This window comes from Anabas testudineus, chromosome 21 (assembly GCF_900324465.2).
Source record: "Anabas testudineus chromosome 21, fAnaTes1.2, whole genome shotgun sequence".
NCBI lineage: Eukaryota > Metazoa > Chordata > Actinopteri > Anabantiformes > Anabantidae > Anabas > Anabas testudineus.
Genome location: NC_046629.1, coordinates 19290257 through 19303890, shown reverse-complemented (window position 1 = coordinate 19303890; position 13634 = coordinate 19290257). Strand labels below are relative to the sequence as shown.

Sequence of the window (13634 nt, the reverse complement as noted above, 5' to 3'; positions counted from 1 at the left end):
GAACAGAAGCAGAGTCACTGCATATTACAACCTGACCTGGCTTTATTTGCATCCAGCTTTTATAATACTGCATACATTTCCACTCAATATATACACTTAAATTATCCGATGTTCTTTTAAATATGTCATGTTGTTGATTGGTTAGTTTAACTTCTGACGATCATAATTAGACAATAGATGGCCTACGGTCCGTGTATGGAGTGCAATTCATTATTTATTTTGAATTTGTACATTGAGTAACGTCTTTTTATGCTGTGTTTAGTTGCAGTAAGTCGGTATAATGTACTCAAGACTTGCTGATTTTTTCATTCTTCTTGACCCCCTTGGACAATGAAATAAGAAAAAGGAAGACACTGAAGCATACACAATGTCAATGCTAATCAATAATTCAATGATATATTTAGCTTAAACCAGTCTCTTTGATGATAACTGTCGATTACCTTGTTTGGCATTTGCTGAATGAATGACATGATGATAACACCTGTGATCAGCTACCGCAAGGTTACTCACCAGAATCATCTGCAGACATCTGTGCTTATTGATGTCTGACGACCACTGCGTGCTTAGTGATTAGGAAGAAGTTAAAGTTACTGTCAGGAGTGCAGTAATTATTAAAACGTGCAATGTTATCAAAACGTTGTCAACATTTGATGAGAATGAATGTAGTGTATCCTACCAGGTGTTTCAGTTTTACACACATAGAGTGGCAGAGACCAAACCAGAAGTGCAGCAAAATGAGCAGACCATGAAGACAGAGGTGTAGAACAAAAGAGAAAATACAGTGGTATACTATAGGTGGATCCTAGTTCCCTTAATTGCATCCATATGTCCCTCACCTGCATCTTTTCCCTGCTTTGCATCTTAGTCCTTCTCACTAAGGATACATTGAGGGAAAAAAGAAAAAGATATAAGGAGAGAGGAGGTGAGGAAACTGGGTTTTTGGAGACATGAGACATCCTCTCCCCTGACACCTGTCATCTGCCAGTTCTGTCAGTTTCTAAAGATGGTGGATCAGATGTCAGTTGAACTTTGTGGTTAGGTTTGTTGAATTGGAGATTATATAGATTATATGCATTTAAATTATAATTAAGACTCAGTTGCAGCAAGCTCATTTATTTAAAGCTGCATCTGTATTTTTCCTGTTCTCAGTGTGTTATTATAGACATTAATACTTAATCGCGTCGTCAGCTCATGGTGTGAAGGTTACAATTCAGACACTATAATAATAGATCCCTTTACACTACTCATTTGCTTGTAACTCCACCACTTAGCATATAGTCCAATAAATGGGTACTGTATATCCAAAGAGTGAGACGCTACAAAACAGCACTCATTATTGATTCAGATCTTTTAATGAGTATAGTGTAGAAGACCAAAACATGCCAACAGTTCAAACTGTGTACAGACCAAAATGAGCCCTGTGATTAAAAACAGTCATACAATACTGTAAAATAAAGAGCTATTCCTCATTAAAGTTTGAACACAGAAGACATAATCAACAAGAAAGTTCCTGTAACTCCCACAACATTTGAGAGGACAAGCAGTAAGGATAATAAAATAAGATGGATGGTTCTGTGTAACATTATGTAACCAATTATTTTAATTACATGCGGGATTATCTACTGTATACGTATGTTGTGTATGTACAAACCCCTCTTCCCCATAAAGTTGGGTTTTTTCTAAAATGCAATGAAAACTAAAAATCTATGGTTTGTCAATTGCCTTGAATCTTTTAAAAGTACTAAGAATTTTTTTTACTTAACTTTAAAAATGTAATGTATTTTGCAAGTATAAAGAAACTTACATTCCTTTTAAATTAATTTTAATCATTTTTGAACTGAGGATTCAATTTCTTGCAGTTTAGCAAGTGTATTATTTGCACAATATTCTTAAACATATTGGCCCTCACAAAGTATTGGACTTAGTGGTGAGCAACAAACCACCTTTGCTTTTGGTCGATTATTTTATATACACTTTATACCAATTAAGTTGTTAAATAAAAACACTAAAAATCCTTTCTTTGTAATTTCGTCAAACAAAAAATCATAAATCAGATTTTAGTTTTTATTGTATTTTGGAAAAAGTCCCAACTTTTCTGGAAAAGGGGTGTGTAACATAGGACCAGTCATTTACATTATTATCATTACATTGAGCCCTTGGCATAACTTTCCACATGTTGATATAAGACTGCGCATGACAAGAGATAAAGGGTACATGCCTTGAAATAATCAAATAATATTTAAGATAATATTTTCTGTTTTTCTGCTTTGAATCATAGGAGCACTATTTTTCTTACATATCTGGCATCTGCTGGTTAAGGTCAGTTGTCTCTCTCCATCATGTCATTGCAGAAAATGGCCTGTAAAGCATTTCCTCTTGAGATGTATTTGATGCTGTCTATTTCACCCCCACAGTTGCTGGGCTTCTGGAAGTGGATTTCTAAGTGATCCTGCAGATCCTCCTCATCCTCTACATCCTTGATTTCATCCAGCAGGATGGTCCGTTTCAGAGTGCCACAGAAGGTCTGAGATGAATCACAAACATCAATTTATCACTCTGCAAACTTTGTTCATCAGTCACGCTAAAAATCATTTACTATTGATTTGAAATCCAATTGACCACAGTTATGGTCCAAACTGTGACGCATTATTAGTTTTTATTTTGTCAGAAAAGTATATTTTAATATTTTAATTATTCCTAACCTTCATGAAAAATTGTATACATACATACATTATTATATCATATATTACAAACTATATTTTGTTGTGTGTGAAAGTCTAATTTTAAATTCACTCAAAACTCAAAGGGCCTGATTTACAAAGATATGAAATAGCGAATACTAAATTTTGTGTGCAATCCTGAAAATTGAGTGATTTGTTTATGGGCATTTTGCTGGTGATCCACTAAGAAAAATTGCATGATTCACAACTGTTTCAAACAAGGGGGAGGAGGCCATATTTAAATGAGAATTTAATATTCTCCTCCTTCAATTTTCCACATCCATCCCATGTCCCATCCTATGTCCCATCCCATCTCATCAGACCACATGACCTTCTTCCACTGCTCCAGAGTTCAATATTTATGCTCCCTAGCAAATTGAAACCTTTTTTTTTCAATTAGCCAAGTAGTTTTATTAGGGCTACACAGCTGTTTAATTGATGTAGATAATGGTTCCCCACTATCCTTCCAGTTTTTAATAATGCTTTGGGAAGTTCTTGACCCAGTGTGAGTAGTTTGCATGCCAATAATTTGACCCTTCTGAACCAGATAAACATCTTTTTCATGACCTCTGGATGTGTCTTCCGACATGGTTGTTTAAGAAATATGAAGCCACTCACTGCATCAGTCAGAGTTAAATAAACTGTTGCAAAATAATCATCCATGCAGTAATACTTAATACCTAATGCTTAGTTAAATCAAGGAAGTGAAAAGCAGTGTATATTTCTAAAAGCAAAGGTACAAAATCCACAGTCTGGACTATTTTACACTTTTCTAAGACACTGTCCTCAGTGTGCTCTCTTAGTAGATCAGCTTGTGGTGTTTTGCGTGTGTTAACAAGTTTGCACTAAACTAAACTAAACTAGCTGACTAAATCAGCTGACTAAAAAGGTTAGCAAGTTCAGAAAAAAAAATCCTACTTACCGTACCTCTTTAACTGGTCTAGTTGGTGTTTGTGTGGATGGGTACACCCACACACAATATCCACAGGATACTATACTAATGATTAATTTCTACCTTTAACCAATTTCGGTGCTGTACATTACCTGAAACTTGTGAAGGTCATATTTGTAAACTGGTCCAATCGGCACAGACACTGGAGGAGCCAAATCCACATTGTGCTTGCCTCGCAGAGCCAGGTTCCCAGCCACTACACACACACAGACACATACATTAGCTTTTTTACATCATTAACACCGTAATGTCTTCCCACTAATTGTTTAAGACATGATGATGGTGACTAGCATCATCCAAACACTCCATCTCCCCTGTAGAAACAGATTATGTAATAACTGTACATAATGTTATTAGAGAAAAGAATTATCAGATCCTTCCGGCAACTGGCATGGATGGGCTTGGATGTGCAACACCTCTAGATCTGTTTGTAAGACCTCACTCTTACTTAGACTGCTTCTTCCCCATAGATCATGCCAAGTTAATAATTAATTATTTTTTAACCATCAACATGTCTCTTAGACCTTATCCTGACCAAACTGCTAAGATCAGTCTATTTTTTGCCTCTACTCACAAAACCTCTATTGATTCAAGCCAAGTTTGGATTTTAGCCAATATTAGACTGATATCCAATCTGGATTTAGAGTTAATCATATTACAGTAACAGCACAGGAGTAAGTCACTAACAAACCTCTCTTAGCCACTATACTTAGATCAAAGTTCAGATAAAGTCATTATAGTGGGTGACTTTAATATCCATGTAGATGTTGATGATAACTGCCTTAACACTGCATTTAATTCCCTATTAGACTCCACTGGTTTTGACCAAAATGTAAATAAACCCACTCACTGTTTTAACCACACCCTTGATCTTATTCTGACATGCGGTGTGGAAGTTGATCAGTTAATAGTTTTTCCCCAAAACCCTCTTTTATCTGATCATTTCTTAATTACATTTGAATTTACACTACTAAACTTTACTAAACCTACAGATAAGATTCACTACAGTAGATGTTTATGTGAAAATGCTGTTGACAAATTTAAGGATTCATCTGCAAGACCACGCTCGTACTGCTTCCTCCCTGTAGATCATTCTGAATTAATTTCAGTAATTAATTCCTCTAAACCATCAACATATCTCTTAGATCCCATCCCGACTAGACTGTTCAAGGATGTCTTACCTTTGATCAGCACGTCCATATTAGATCAGAATAATCTATCTTTACAAATAGGCTACGTACCACAGGCTTTTAAGGTTGCTGTGGTCAAGCCCCTACTCAAATAGCCTATTCTGGACTCAGGGGTCTTAGTGAATTATAGACCAATATCCAATCTGCCCTTTATCTCTAAAATTCTTGAAAAGGTGGTGTCCAAGCAATTGTACGACCACCTGAATGCAATAACTTGTATGAAGATTTCCAGTCAGGATTTAGCGTACATCATAGCACAGAAACAGCACTGGTAAAGGTCACTAATGATCTTCTATTAGCATCAGACAATGGTCTACTCTCTATACTTGTCTTGTTAGATCTTAGTGCTGCACTCGACACTATAGATCACAACATTTTATTACACAGACTGGAACATGTCATTGGGATCAAAGGAACAGCACTAGAGTGGTTTAAATCGTATCTATCAGATAGATTTCAGTATGTACATGTTAATGATGAATCTTCCATGCACAGCAAAGTTAGATATGGAGTTCCACAGGGATCTGTGCTTGGATCGATTCTTTTAACTTTTTATATGTCCCCCCTTTGGCAATATTATTAGGAAATATTAATGGAAACACATTTCCATTGTTATGCAGATGATACCCAGCTATACTTATCTATGAAACCAGGAGAAACTGATCAATTAGTCAAAGTTCAAGCATGCTTAAAAGACATAAAGGCCTGGATGTCCTCCAATTTCCTTCTCCTAAATCCAGACAAGACAGAGGTTATACTGTTTGGGCCTAAAAATCTCAGAGACATTATGTCTAATCACGTCCTCACCCTTGATGACTTATTGGCTTCAAGTAATACTGTAAGAAATCTTGGAGTTATCTTTGATCAGGATATCTCCTTCACTTCATACATCAAAGATATCTCTAGAACTGCCTTTTTTCACCTGAGAAACATTGCTAAAATTAGGAGCATCCTGTCCCAAAGTGATGCTGAAAAACTAGTCCATGCATTTGTTACTTCCAGACTGGACTATTGTAATTCCTTATTAATAGGATGTCCCAATAACCCATTAAAAAGCCTCCAGTTAATCCAAAATGCTGCAGCCAGAGTTCTGAATGGAATTAGCAAGAGATATCATATTTCTCCTACGTTAGCTTCTCTCCAATGGCTCCCTGTAAAATCCAGAATTGAATTAAAAATTCTTCTCTTCACTTATAAATCCCTTAATAATCAGGCTCCATCTTATCTTAATGACCTTATAGTTCCATATCTTCCAAGCAGAACTCTACGTTCTCAGACTGCAGGTTTACTTGTGGTTCCTAGAGTTTCCAAATGTAGAATGGGAGGCAGAGCCTTTAGCTACCAAGCGCCTCTAATGTGGAACCAGCTCCCAGTTCAGGTTTGGGAGGCAGACACCCTCTCCACATTTAAGACAGTCAGAAGAGACTAGACTTAGAACTTTCCTTTTTTATAAAGCTTATAGTTAGAGATGGATCAGGTGACTCTGAACCATCTCTTAGTTATGCTGCTATAGGTTAGTCTGCTGGGGACCTCTACTGATAAACTGAGCTCCTCTCCTTTCTCCTTTTTCTGTATCAATGCAAATGCCACCATTGCATGTCATTAACTTTGTGTCTTCTCTCTCCTGTAGTTGTGTTTCCTCCTCTCTGTCTCCCTTTCTCTGTACTTTTCTGCAGGTATCCTAGGCCTGGAGCTGTACATCTCCAGAATCCAGTTGACCTGCCCAATGTTCTTGTTGCTTGTTGTTGTCTTATTGCCTGCTGTTCTTTTCTCTCTTTTCTTTCCACTCACCCCAACTGGTCGAGGCAGATGGCCGACCCACTATAAGTCTGGTTCTGCTGGAGGTTTCTTCCTCTAAAGGGAGTTTTTCCTCTCCACTGTTGGCTAAAGCTTGCTCAAATGGGATTGTTGGGTTTTTTCTATATTTTTTTGTATAAATATTTTCTGTAAGGTCTTAAACCTTACACTGTAAAGTGCCTTGAGATAACTTCTGTTGTAAATTGGCACTACACAAATAAAACTGAATTGAATTGAATTGAATAGTGCTGCATCACAACATTTTATTATATAGGGATTGTTTATTGCACAGCTATGCAACCAATAAAGAGTGAAGATAACAATAGTGTACTGTACTCGCTCACTCGCATTAAAAACCGCTCATCTCATGCTCTGCTGTCTATGGAACACAGTCCTCATCAGAGATCTACATGAGATCTGTAGAGAAATACTAAATGGTAAATGGTCTGCACTTAAATAGCGCTTTTCTACCTAACTGGTACTCAAAGTGCTTTACACTGCATCTCATTCACCCATTCACACACACACAAGCCGATGGCAGATCTGACTCACCGGGGGCAAATTGGGGTTCAGTATCTTAACCGAGGACACTTTGGCATGTGACATGGCAGCTGGGAATCAAACCACCAATCCTATGATTGGCAGACAACTGCTCTACCTATTGAGCCACAGCCACCAGCCACTTAGTGGTCCTTCCTTCTTAAAAATATCTGCTCAGATGTGAGCACCCTTAGTACAGAGCAATTCATGCTTTTCTCAGCTCTCACAAACTCAACTTTGTTGTCTACTGTATATCCTCTCCCTAATTGTATATTGTTATTCTTACTATTACACTATCAGCCAATATGTGTTATTGCACTAAATTCAAGTTATTCATATTTACTCTGCTGCTGTGAAAGATGAATTTCCCCTTTTGGGGATCACTGAAGTCTTATCTAATCATTTTTTTCCTGCCACTGCCAAAGTTCCATTAGGCAATTGCTTAGTTCACCTATGAGTTGTAGGCAACCTCAGGCCTAAAGAGTCACAGTCCTGTTCGTTTTCCAGCCATACCTGCACTTACAGTCTGTGGTAGAGTGTTCATCCCCTAATCTTGGGATTGGTGGTTCCTCCCTCCAGTGTTATGTTAACTGTCACCAAGCAAGATACTGAACCTCAAGTTGACCCTTTTAAACAGACCATTCTGTACTTCTGCACAGACCTTATTAGTTACATCCCAACCATCACATCATGGTCTGGATGATCAAAATTTCATTGGGCCCTGGGTGCCCTTTTGAAGTTTATGCATGAAATTGAAATGCAAACCACATACAACTATATATTTCCTGAAGCATTTTATGTGAATCTATGACATTTATGTACTGAGGACACAGTACAATATTACATATTAGAGTAGCTTAGACTGTAAAACCAGTGTATCTATTCACAAGGTGCACATACTGTACATGCATTTTTTTCCAGGGTGGGGTTTAATTTGTTGTTTCCTGCTGTTGTTGCATGATTTTCGTGCTTTAGTGCTTCTGTGCCCAAACTGTTGAAAAGGTCAGCCAGTTATGAATAGTTAATTCATGACTGCAATTAATGTATAAATACTTATAATATTATTGACTATTTTGTTATGAAGGTCCAAACATATAATCATGCCACAGGGAGGTTAAGGCAGATTTATTGTTTAATGTTTAGTTTAGCCCATTGTTAGATAAGCAGAGCAAGGAAGTACTGTATGCCATTTCCTTGTTCACCACAGGGTGTCAAAATTCTTTAACAAGCCAAGGGGAGGGGAAAACCCAAACATTGTTTACATTTAAAAAATATTCATGTATATCTTTTGGCTTATTCACACTGTGCTAGTAGAACTAGAAAAACACTAAAATGAAGAGTTTTATAGGTCTTAATTTTTCTGCCTCTGTATTAGTGACAAGCCAGGGACAGACGCATCACCCACTTCTTATGAATGTCAAATCTAAGGAATGCTTGGAGGGAATTCCTTTTAAATTCAGCACAACTGTCTATTCAGACTCAAGGATGAACAGATTAGATTTTGATGGTCAAAAGCCAAAGGTGAAAGTCACTGTGACCTCATGAATGTCTCATTTTTATCAATGCTATATCTCAGGAATGCTTGGAAGGAATCTCATTAAATTTGGCACAGACATCCGCTTGGAAACATGCATAAACATATTAGAATAGACTAGTCTAAACTAGAATAGACTAGAGTCTAGTCACTGGTTATTATTTGATAACCAGTGACTAGTTTTAATTTACAGTGAGATGCACTACCACTTCCAAGCTAGCTAAGTCAGGGGATGGATACAAAACAATCTCCAAGCCACTGAACATCCCCCGGAGTTCAGTGAAATCCAAAATCAAGAAATGATAGGAATATGGCACATGTCTGAATTTCCCGAGAACAGGCCGTCCACACAAACTGATACAAAGCCCAGACCTCAAGCCAATAGAGAATTTGTGGATGGACTTGAAAAGGGTTGTTCACAACTGATTCCCACGCAACCTGACAGAGCTTGAGCAGTTATGCAAAGAAAAATGGCATAAAATTCCAGGTCCAGTTGTGCAAGCCTAAATGAGACCTATCCACACAGACTTCATGCTGTGATTGCAGCTAAAGGTGCATCTACTAAATACTGACCTGAAGGGAGTGAATATTAATGCAACCACTGATTTCACCTTACATATTTTTATTTAATTGACATTACTTTGTAGAAACCAGTTTTCACTTTGACATTAATGAGGTATTTTTTTTTTAATTATTTGTCAAAGTCACCAACTTTTATTGACCATGATTGATTTATAATGTCAATTAAAAGATAAAACATCCAAGGGGGTGAATATTTTTTGTAGACACTGTATACTGTGTGTTTCCACAGGTAAGAAACATGTTGTAATACCTGACTATTTATGAATAGAGTTACAGGTCAAAGATTCTGTCTAAGAAACCATTCACAACATTCTATAATCATTACACTATAAATATTTACTAATATAAATCTAATTATATCATAGACTTAACTAGATTTGTCAATATCTTGTTTTGACTTTTTTTTTTACTAAGATTTTAGACTGTTCCTCATTTCACTACACAAAACTCCACAATTGATCAAGAAATATCTATAGTTGTGTGTGGTTTGCAGACACATTAGGCACAATAAAAATGTAAAACTTGGATGAAAGGAATAGAAGTATGGAATACAGTACATACTGCACTTTAAATTAATAAATTTCTATTTGCTGTCATGCATTATTAAATATTTTCTACAAAAAGTTGCCCAGATTTCTTGAGGTGAAGCTAATGTAATACCTTATTAGTTACATTAGTAATAACTTATTACATTAGATGCATGAACTTTACCTTCAGGGTGGAGAAAAGTGATCTGTCCTGTTCCAGTATTCTTATCGTACTGCACTCCCTCGACCTCCCCTCCTCCTCTACTGGGCCGAGAGAAACTCATCTCCAGTCTGTCCCTCATTCTCTCTTCTGGCATGGAAGGTTGGACGTTATAAAACTTGAGCTCTTTTCTAGAAACATCAATATGGACCTAAATTGATGAAAACACTGATTACAATACATTTTAAAACTACCCTGTGTATACTGCACATGTAGTATATAAAGACCTCTGAGAAAGCATTAAAAGGGCCCAGTTAATTAATTCATTTTTCTGTACACATTTAGTTTATAATCAGTAGATGAATGAGACAATAAACATGAGACAGCTGGAGCAGTTTGTTCTCGAGGAGTGGGCTAAAGTACCTGTCGACAGGTGCAGAAGTCTCATTGACATTTGACAATTGTCATTTTTGTGGAACTTTCATTTCAGCTTCAATGTCATTTTCATTAGTTTGTTTTTTAAAATGCATGAACCACAACTTATAAGCAAATAAGTCTGATTTTCATGAGTTAATTTTTAGTAATCTTTTTTTTACTGTTACCTTTGTCAGTTTCAAGTTATTTCAGTGACCTTTGTGGATTTTTAATTATTTAATGAAAAGGTACCAACAACATACATAGAGTATATTTTATGTCTTTTAAATTATGTTTTAAGATAAATGTTTTGGGATTACACGATTTTTTGGGGTTATGTTTTTATATTTATGTTTTACATTTACGAAGATGACTGAGCAAATCCAAGAATGTGGATTTAGAATTTTGATGACATCCCAAACAACTAACCTGTGTGGTTTTTAAGAATTCCCCTTTTCAATGAGGCTATGGTTATTTTGACAAAGACCTTTAGAATTTGTGTGCTTGACTAAAGCATTAATTTGTCACAGTCTGACTGTGGAACACCAGTCTCACTATATCAGAATGTACCTCAAACTTTACAGCAGGATCCATGGGTATTCTTCTTGGTTTCACATCCACACTCATGTTCTCACAGGAAACAGAGCACTTGGCAATCTTCAGGATCTGAGAGGCCACTGGAAGACAGAAAACATGAAAGATATATTTAACCATCACAACAGCACTTGGCCATGTTTGCTATTAAATCATTTCTACCTTTTGATTTGATTTGCTATGATCCAATATATGGCACTAGGAAGACTTAGGAACATTAAACTGTAATATGTTTATTAAAATGTACTTAAAGAGACTCAAAAAAAACAAACAGACTCATCAATACTATACCTTTCACATACCATTCTTTTTAAGAAACACTGTGTTTCTTACAGAATTTGTTATAGATCATATGTTATAGGTCATGTTAAACGTAACCCAGCCCATTTGATGCCTTCATCTGCCCAAGAATGCCATTGGTGTAATATTCCACTTATGTTTTGTTTTTTTCAGTGTAACTAAGCAAATCAGGTAAACTTAATGGAAATCTACTAAATTATGTCTAAAATAGGCTTACCACACAGTTAAGCAGATGAAGTTACATGTACCTTTTTCCTCCTCAAAAGTAATGAGTGCCTGCCCTCCCTGCAGAATCAAAGTGGATCTCTGGCTGATGGTAAACACGCCTTTGATTGGCTGACTGACATCATTATCCTCCTCTTTGTGCTGTGCACTAAACTTCACGTCTGTGTCTGGAATCTGGGCATGAATCTGGATAGGTGGAGAAATATAACACAATTTTTATTAGTAATTTTCCATGTATTAAAGTATTGTTGATATATTGTATAGTTCCTAATCAATACACTGGAATGGGTGCACTGACAGTCTGCTTAAGATTTTAGCTGGTTAGCCAGCTAATATTATGCTGGACTTTTACCTTGAATTTCTGCTTCAGTTTTGTGGACTCTGCCTTCTTCTTATTCAGTTCGGCCTGGCATCTTTTCAGTTTGTCTAATAAATCCTGTTTGCTTTTGTCAAGCTTCTGGATTTCATCCTATGTAAAAGAATCAAGTGAGAAAATGAGTTGTTATTTCCATTCCAGTTCTCCCCAGGAACCTGTAGATATTACAAAGATGACAGTAACACCACCTGCATTGCACTCATACTCTGAGTGAATTCCTTCCGACACTCGTCTTGCTTGCTAGCCCAAGTGAGCATCTCCTGCTTAGCCTTCTCTTTGGTTTCATCTTCTTCCAGTTTTTCCATTATCAGCCGGGATTTTGCATCATCAGCTTTCTCTGCTTTAGCCTTAAAGCCAAAAGATGAAATGTTCTCATAAGAAAGAACTACACCTGTTTGAAGAATGCATTTATTATTTGTGTCTACCAGGAGCAAGTAGATCCAGTTCTTGTTGATTAATGCGAACAGCATTTGTACAGAGACATGTTTCACAACATTATTTTCTCTTCTAGTGCAGTAAAATAAAAAAAAAATTTAAAGACATTTCTCCACCTGTATAACTGAAACCAAAACTGCCTGCATTCATTAAAGGGACCAGAGAAAAGTAAATAATTAACTAAGAATTGCAGTCCTTTTCAAACAGGAAAGGATCTTTCCCAAGGAAATACGCAGCAGAACAGTGACTCTAAATATGCCACCTGACCTAATTCTGTCCAGTTTCCTGTCAAACAAAGCTGCTTTGCAGGCCTGACAAACACCCAGCACAGCATGACTGGCAAATATTACATCAAAACTGACCATATATTGTTCAAATGTACATGTACACACTACATTTCCTGGACTGTTGAATTCTCACTAAGTGTGTTTTGGTTCTTGGCTCTTCAACCTTTCTATTCATGATCAGGTCATTAAATGGTGGACATATTTTTCATTTGCCTCTTACCTTCCAAGTCTCTAGCTCTTTCTTGGCTTCCTCCAGATCACTGTTCCGCTGACAAAAGAAAAACTACCCTGTTACTAATCACACTAGATAACTAACAAGCAATCTTAAAACATTTCACTTCAAAGATCCTTTACCTTTTTGTACATGTCAGCCATTAACCTGCCTGACAGACGAAAACGAAACAAAACCGTTAGCAAAGACTGACAAAAAAATAAACAAACAAACAAAAAACTCGGTTAACAATCTCTTCTAAAAGAAAGCTAAACCGTCCAACCTCTTCTTTTTTGATCAAGTATTTTACCGAGTTAGAGCTGTACAGTGAGAAGACTACAATGATAAGTCACACGCTGTAAACTAGCTGAGATCTGAATCAAAAGTGAAAGTTAAAGTCGGATTTTAAGACGACGCAACGGCAGGTGTTTAAGACGACAATACACAGTGTTGTCAGTTGAGAAACAAGCCATGGCAATGAAAACAATCTCAAAATAAACAGCAACACAGGCAGCCTTGTTTACCTTGTTATTAGCGTTTTATCGCCTAACGGCAAATTTAAATATTAAAAGAATGGTTATGTGGTCAAACCAGCCGCAATATTTAACGCGCTTTGATATAATATTTACGGTAAAAGACAACATCGGACGCACTGCATGATGGGTAGAGCAGTAGTGTGTTCCCTAAGTGACTCCATCAGAAACTGGCTGCCGTCCACTAGAGCTCAGTGTGGCATGTACTGGAATTAGCAAGAGATACAATTTTAAAATCCTTCTCCTCAAATATAAAG

General features: G+C 36.8%; 1 protein-coding gene across 2 annotated transcripts; it reads right to left on the bottom strand.

Annotated features, from left to right (window-relative positions):
* Nucleotides 1-1330: 1330 nt before the first annotated feature.
* nmi (N-myc (and STAT) interactor) lies at nucleotides 1331-13434 on the bottom strand. 2 transcript variants are annotated; one of them, XM_026376271.1, is made up of 10 exons: nucleotides 13369-13434; nucleotides 12988-13016; nucleotides 12854-12901; nucleotides 12100-12258; nucleotides 11888-12004; nucleotides 11559-11721; nucleotides 10987-11093; nucleotides 10027-10213; nucleotides 3765-3868; nucleotides 1331-2524 (listed from the first exon to the last, which is right to left on the bottom strand). In XM_026376271.1, the coding sequence occupies exons 2-10, from the start codon at nucleotides 13006-13008 to the stop codon at nucleotides 2321-2323; spliced, it is 1110 nt and encodes a 369-aa protein (XP_026232056.1). In that variant the 5' UTR covers nucleotides 13009-13016; nucleotides 13369-13434; the 3' UTR covers nucleotides 1331-2320. The 2 variants fall into 2 exon arrangements, with proteins under 2 accessions (XP_026232056.1, XP_026232057.1); XM_026376272.1 differs by lacking the exon at nucleotides 13369-13434 and having other exon boundaries at nucleotides 12988-13248.
* Between the last annotated feature and the right edge of the window lie 200 nt (nucleotides 13435-13634).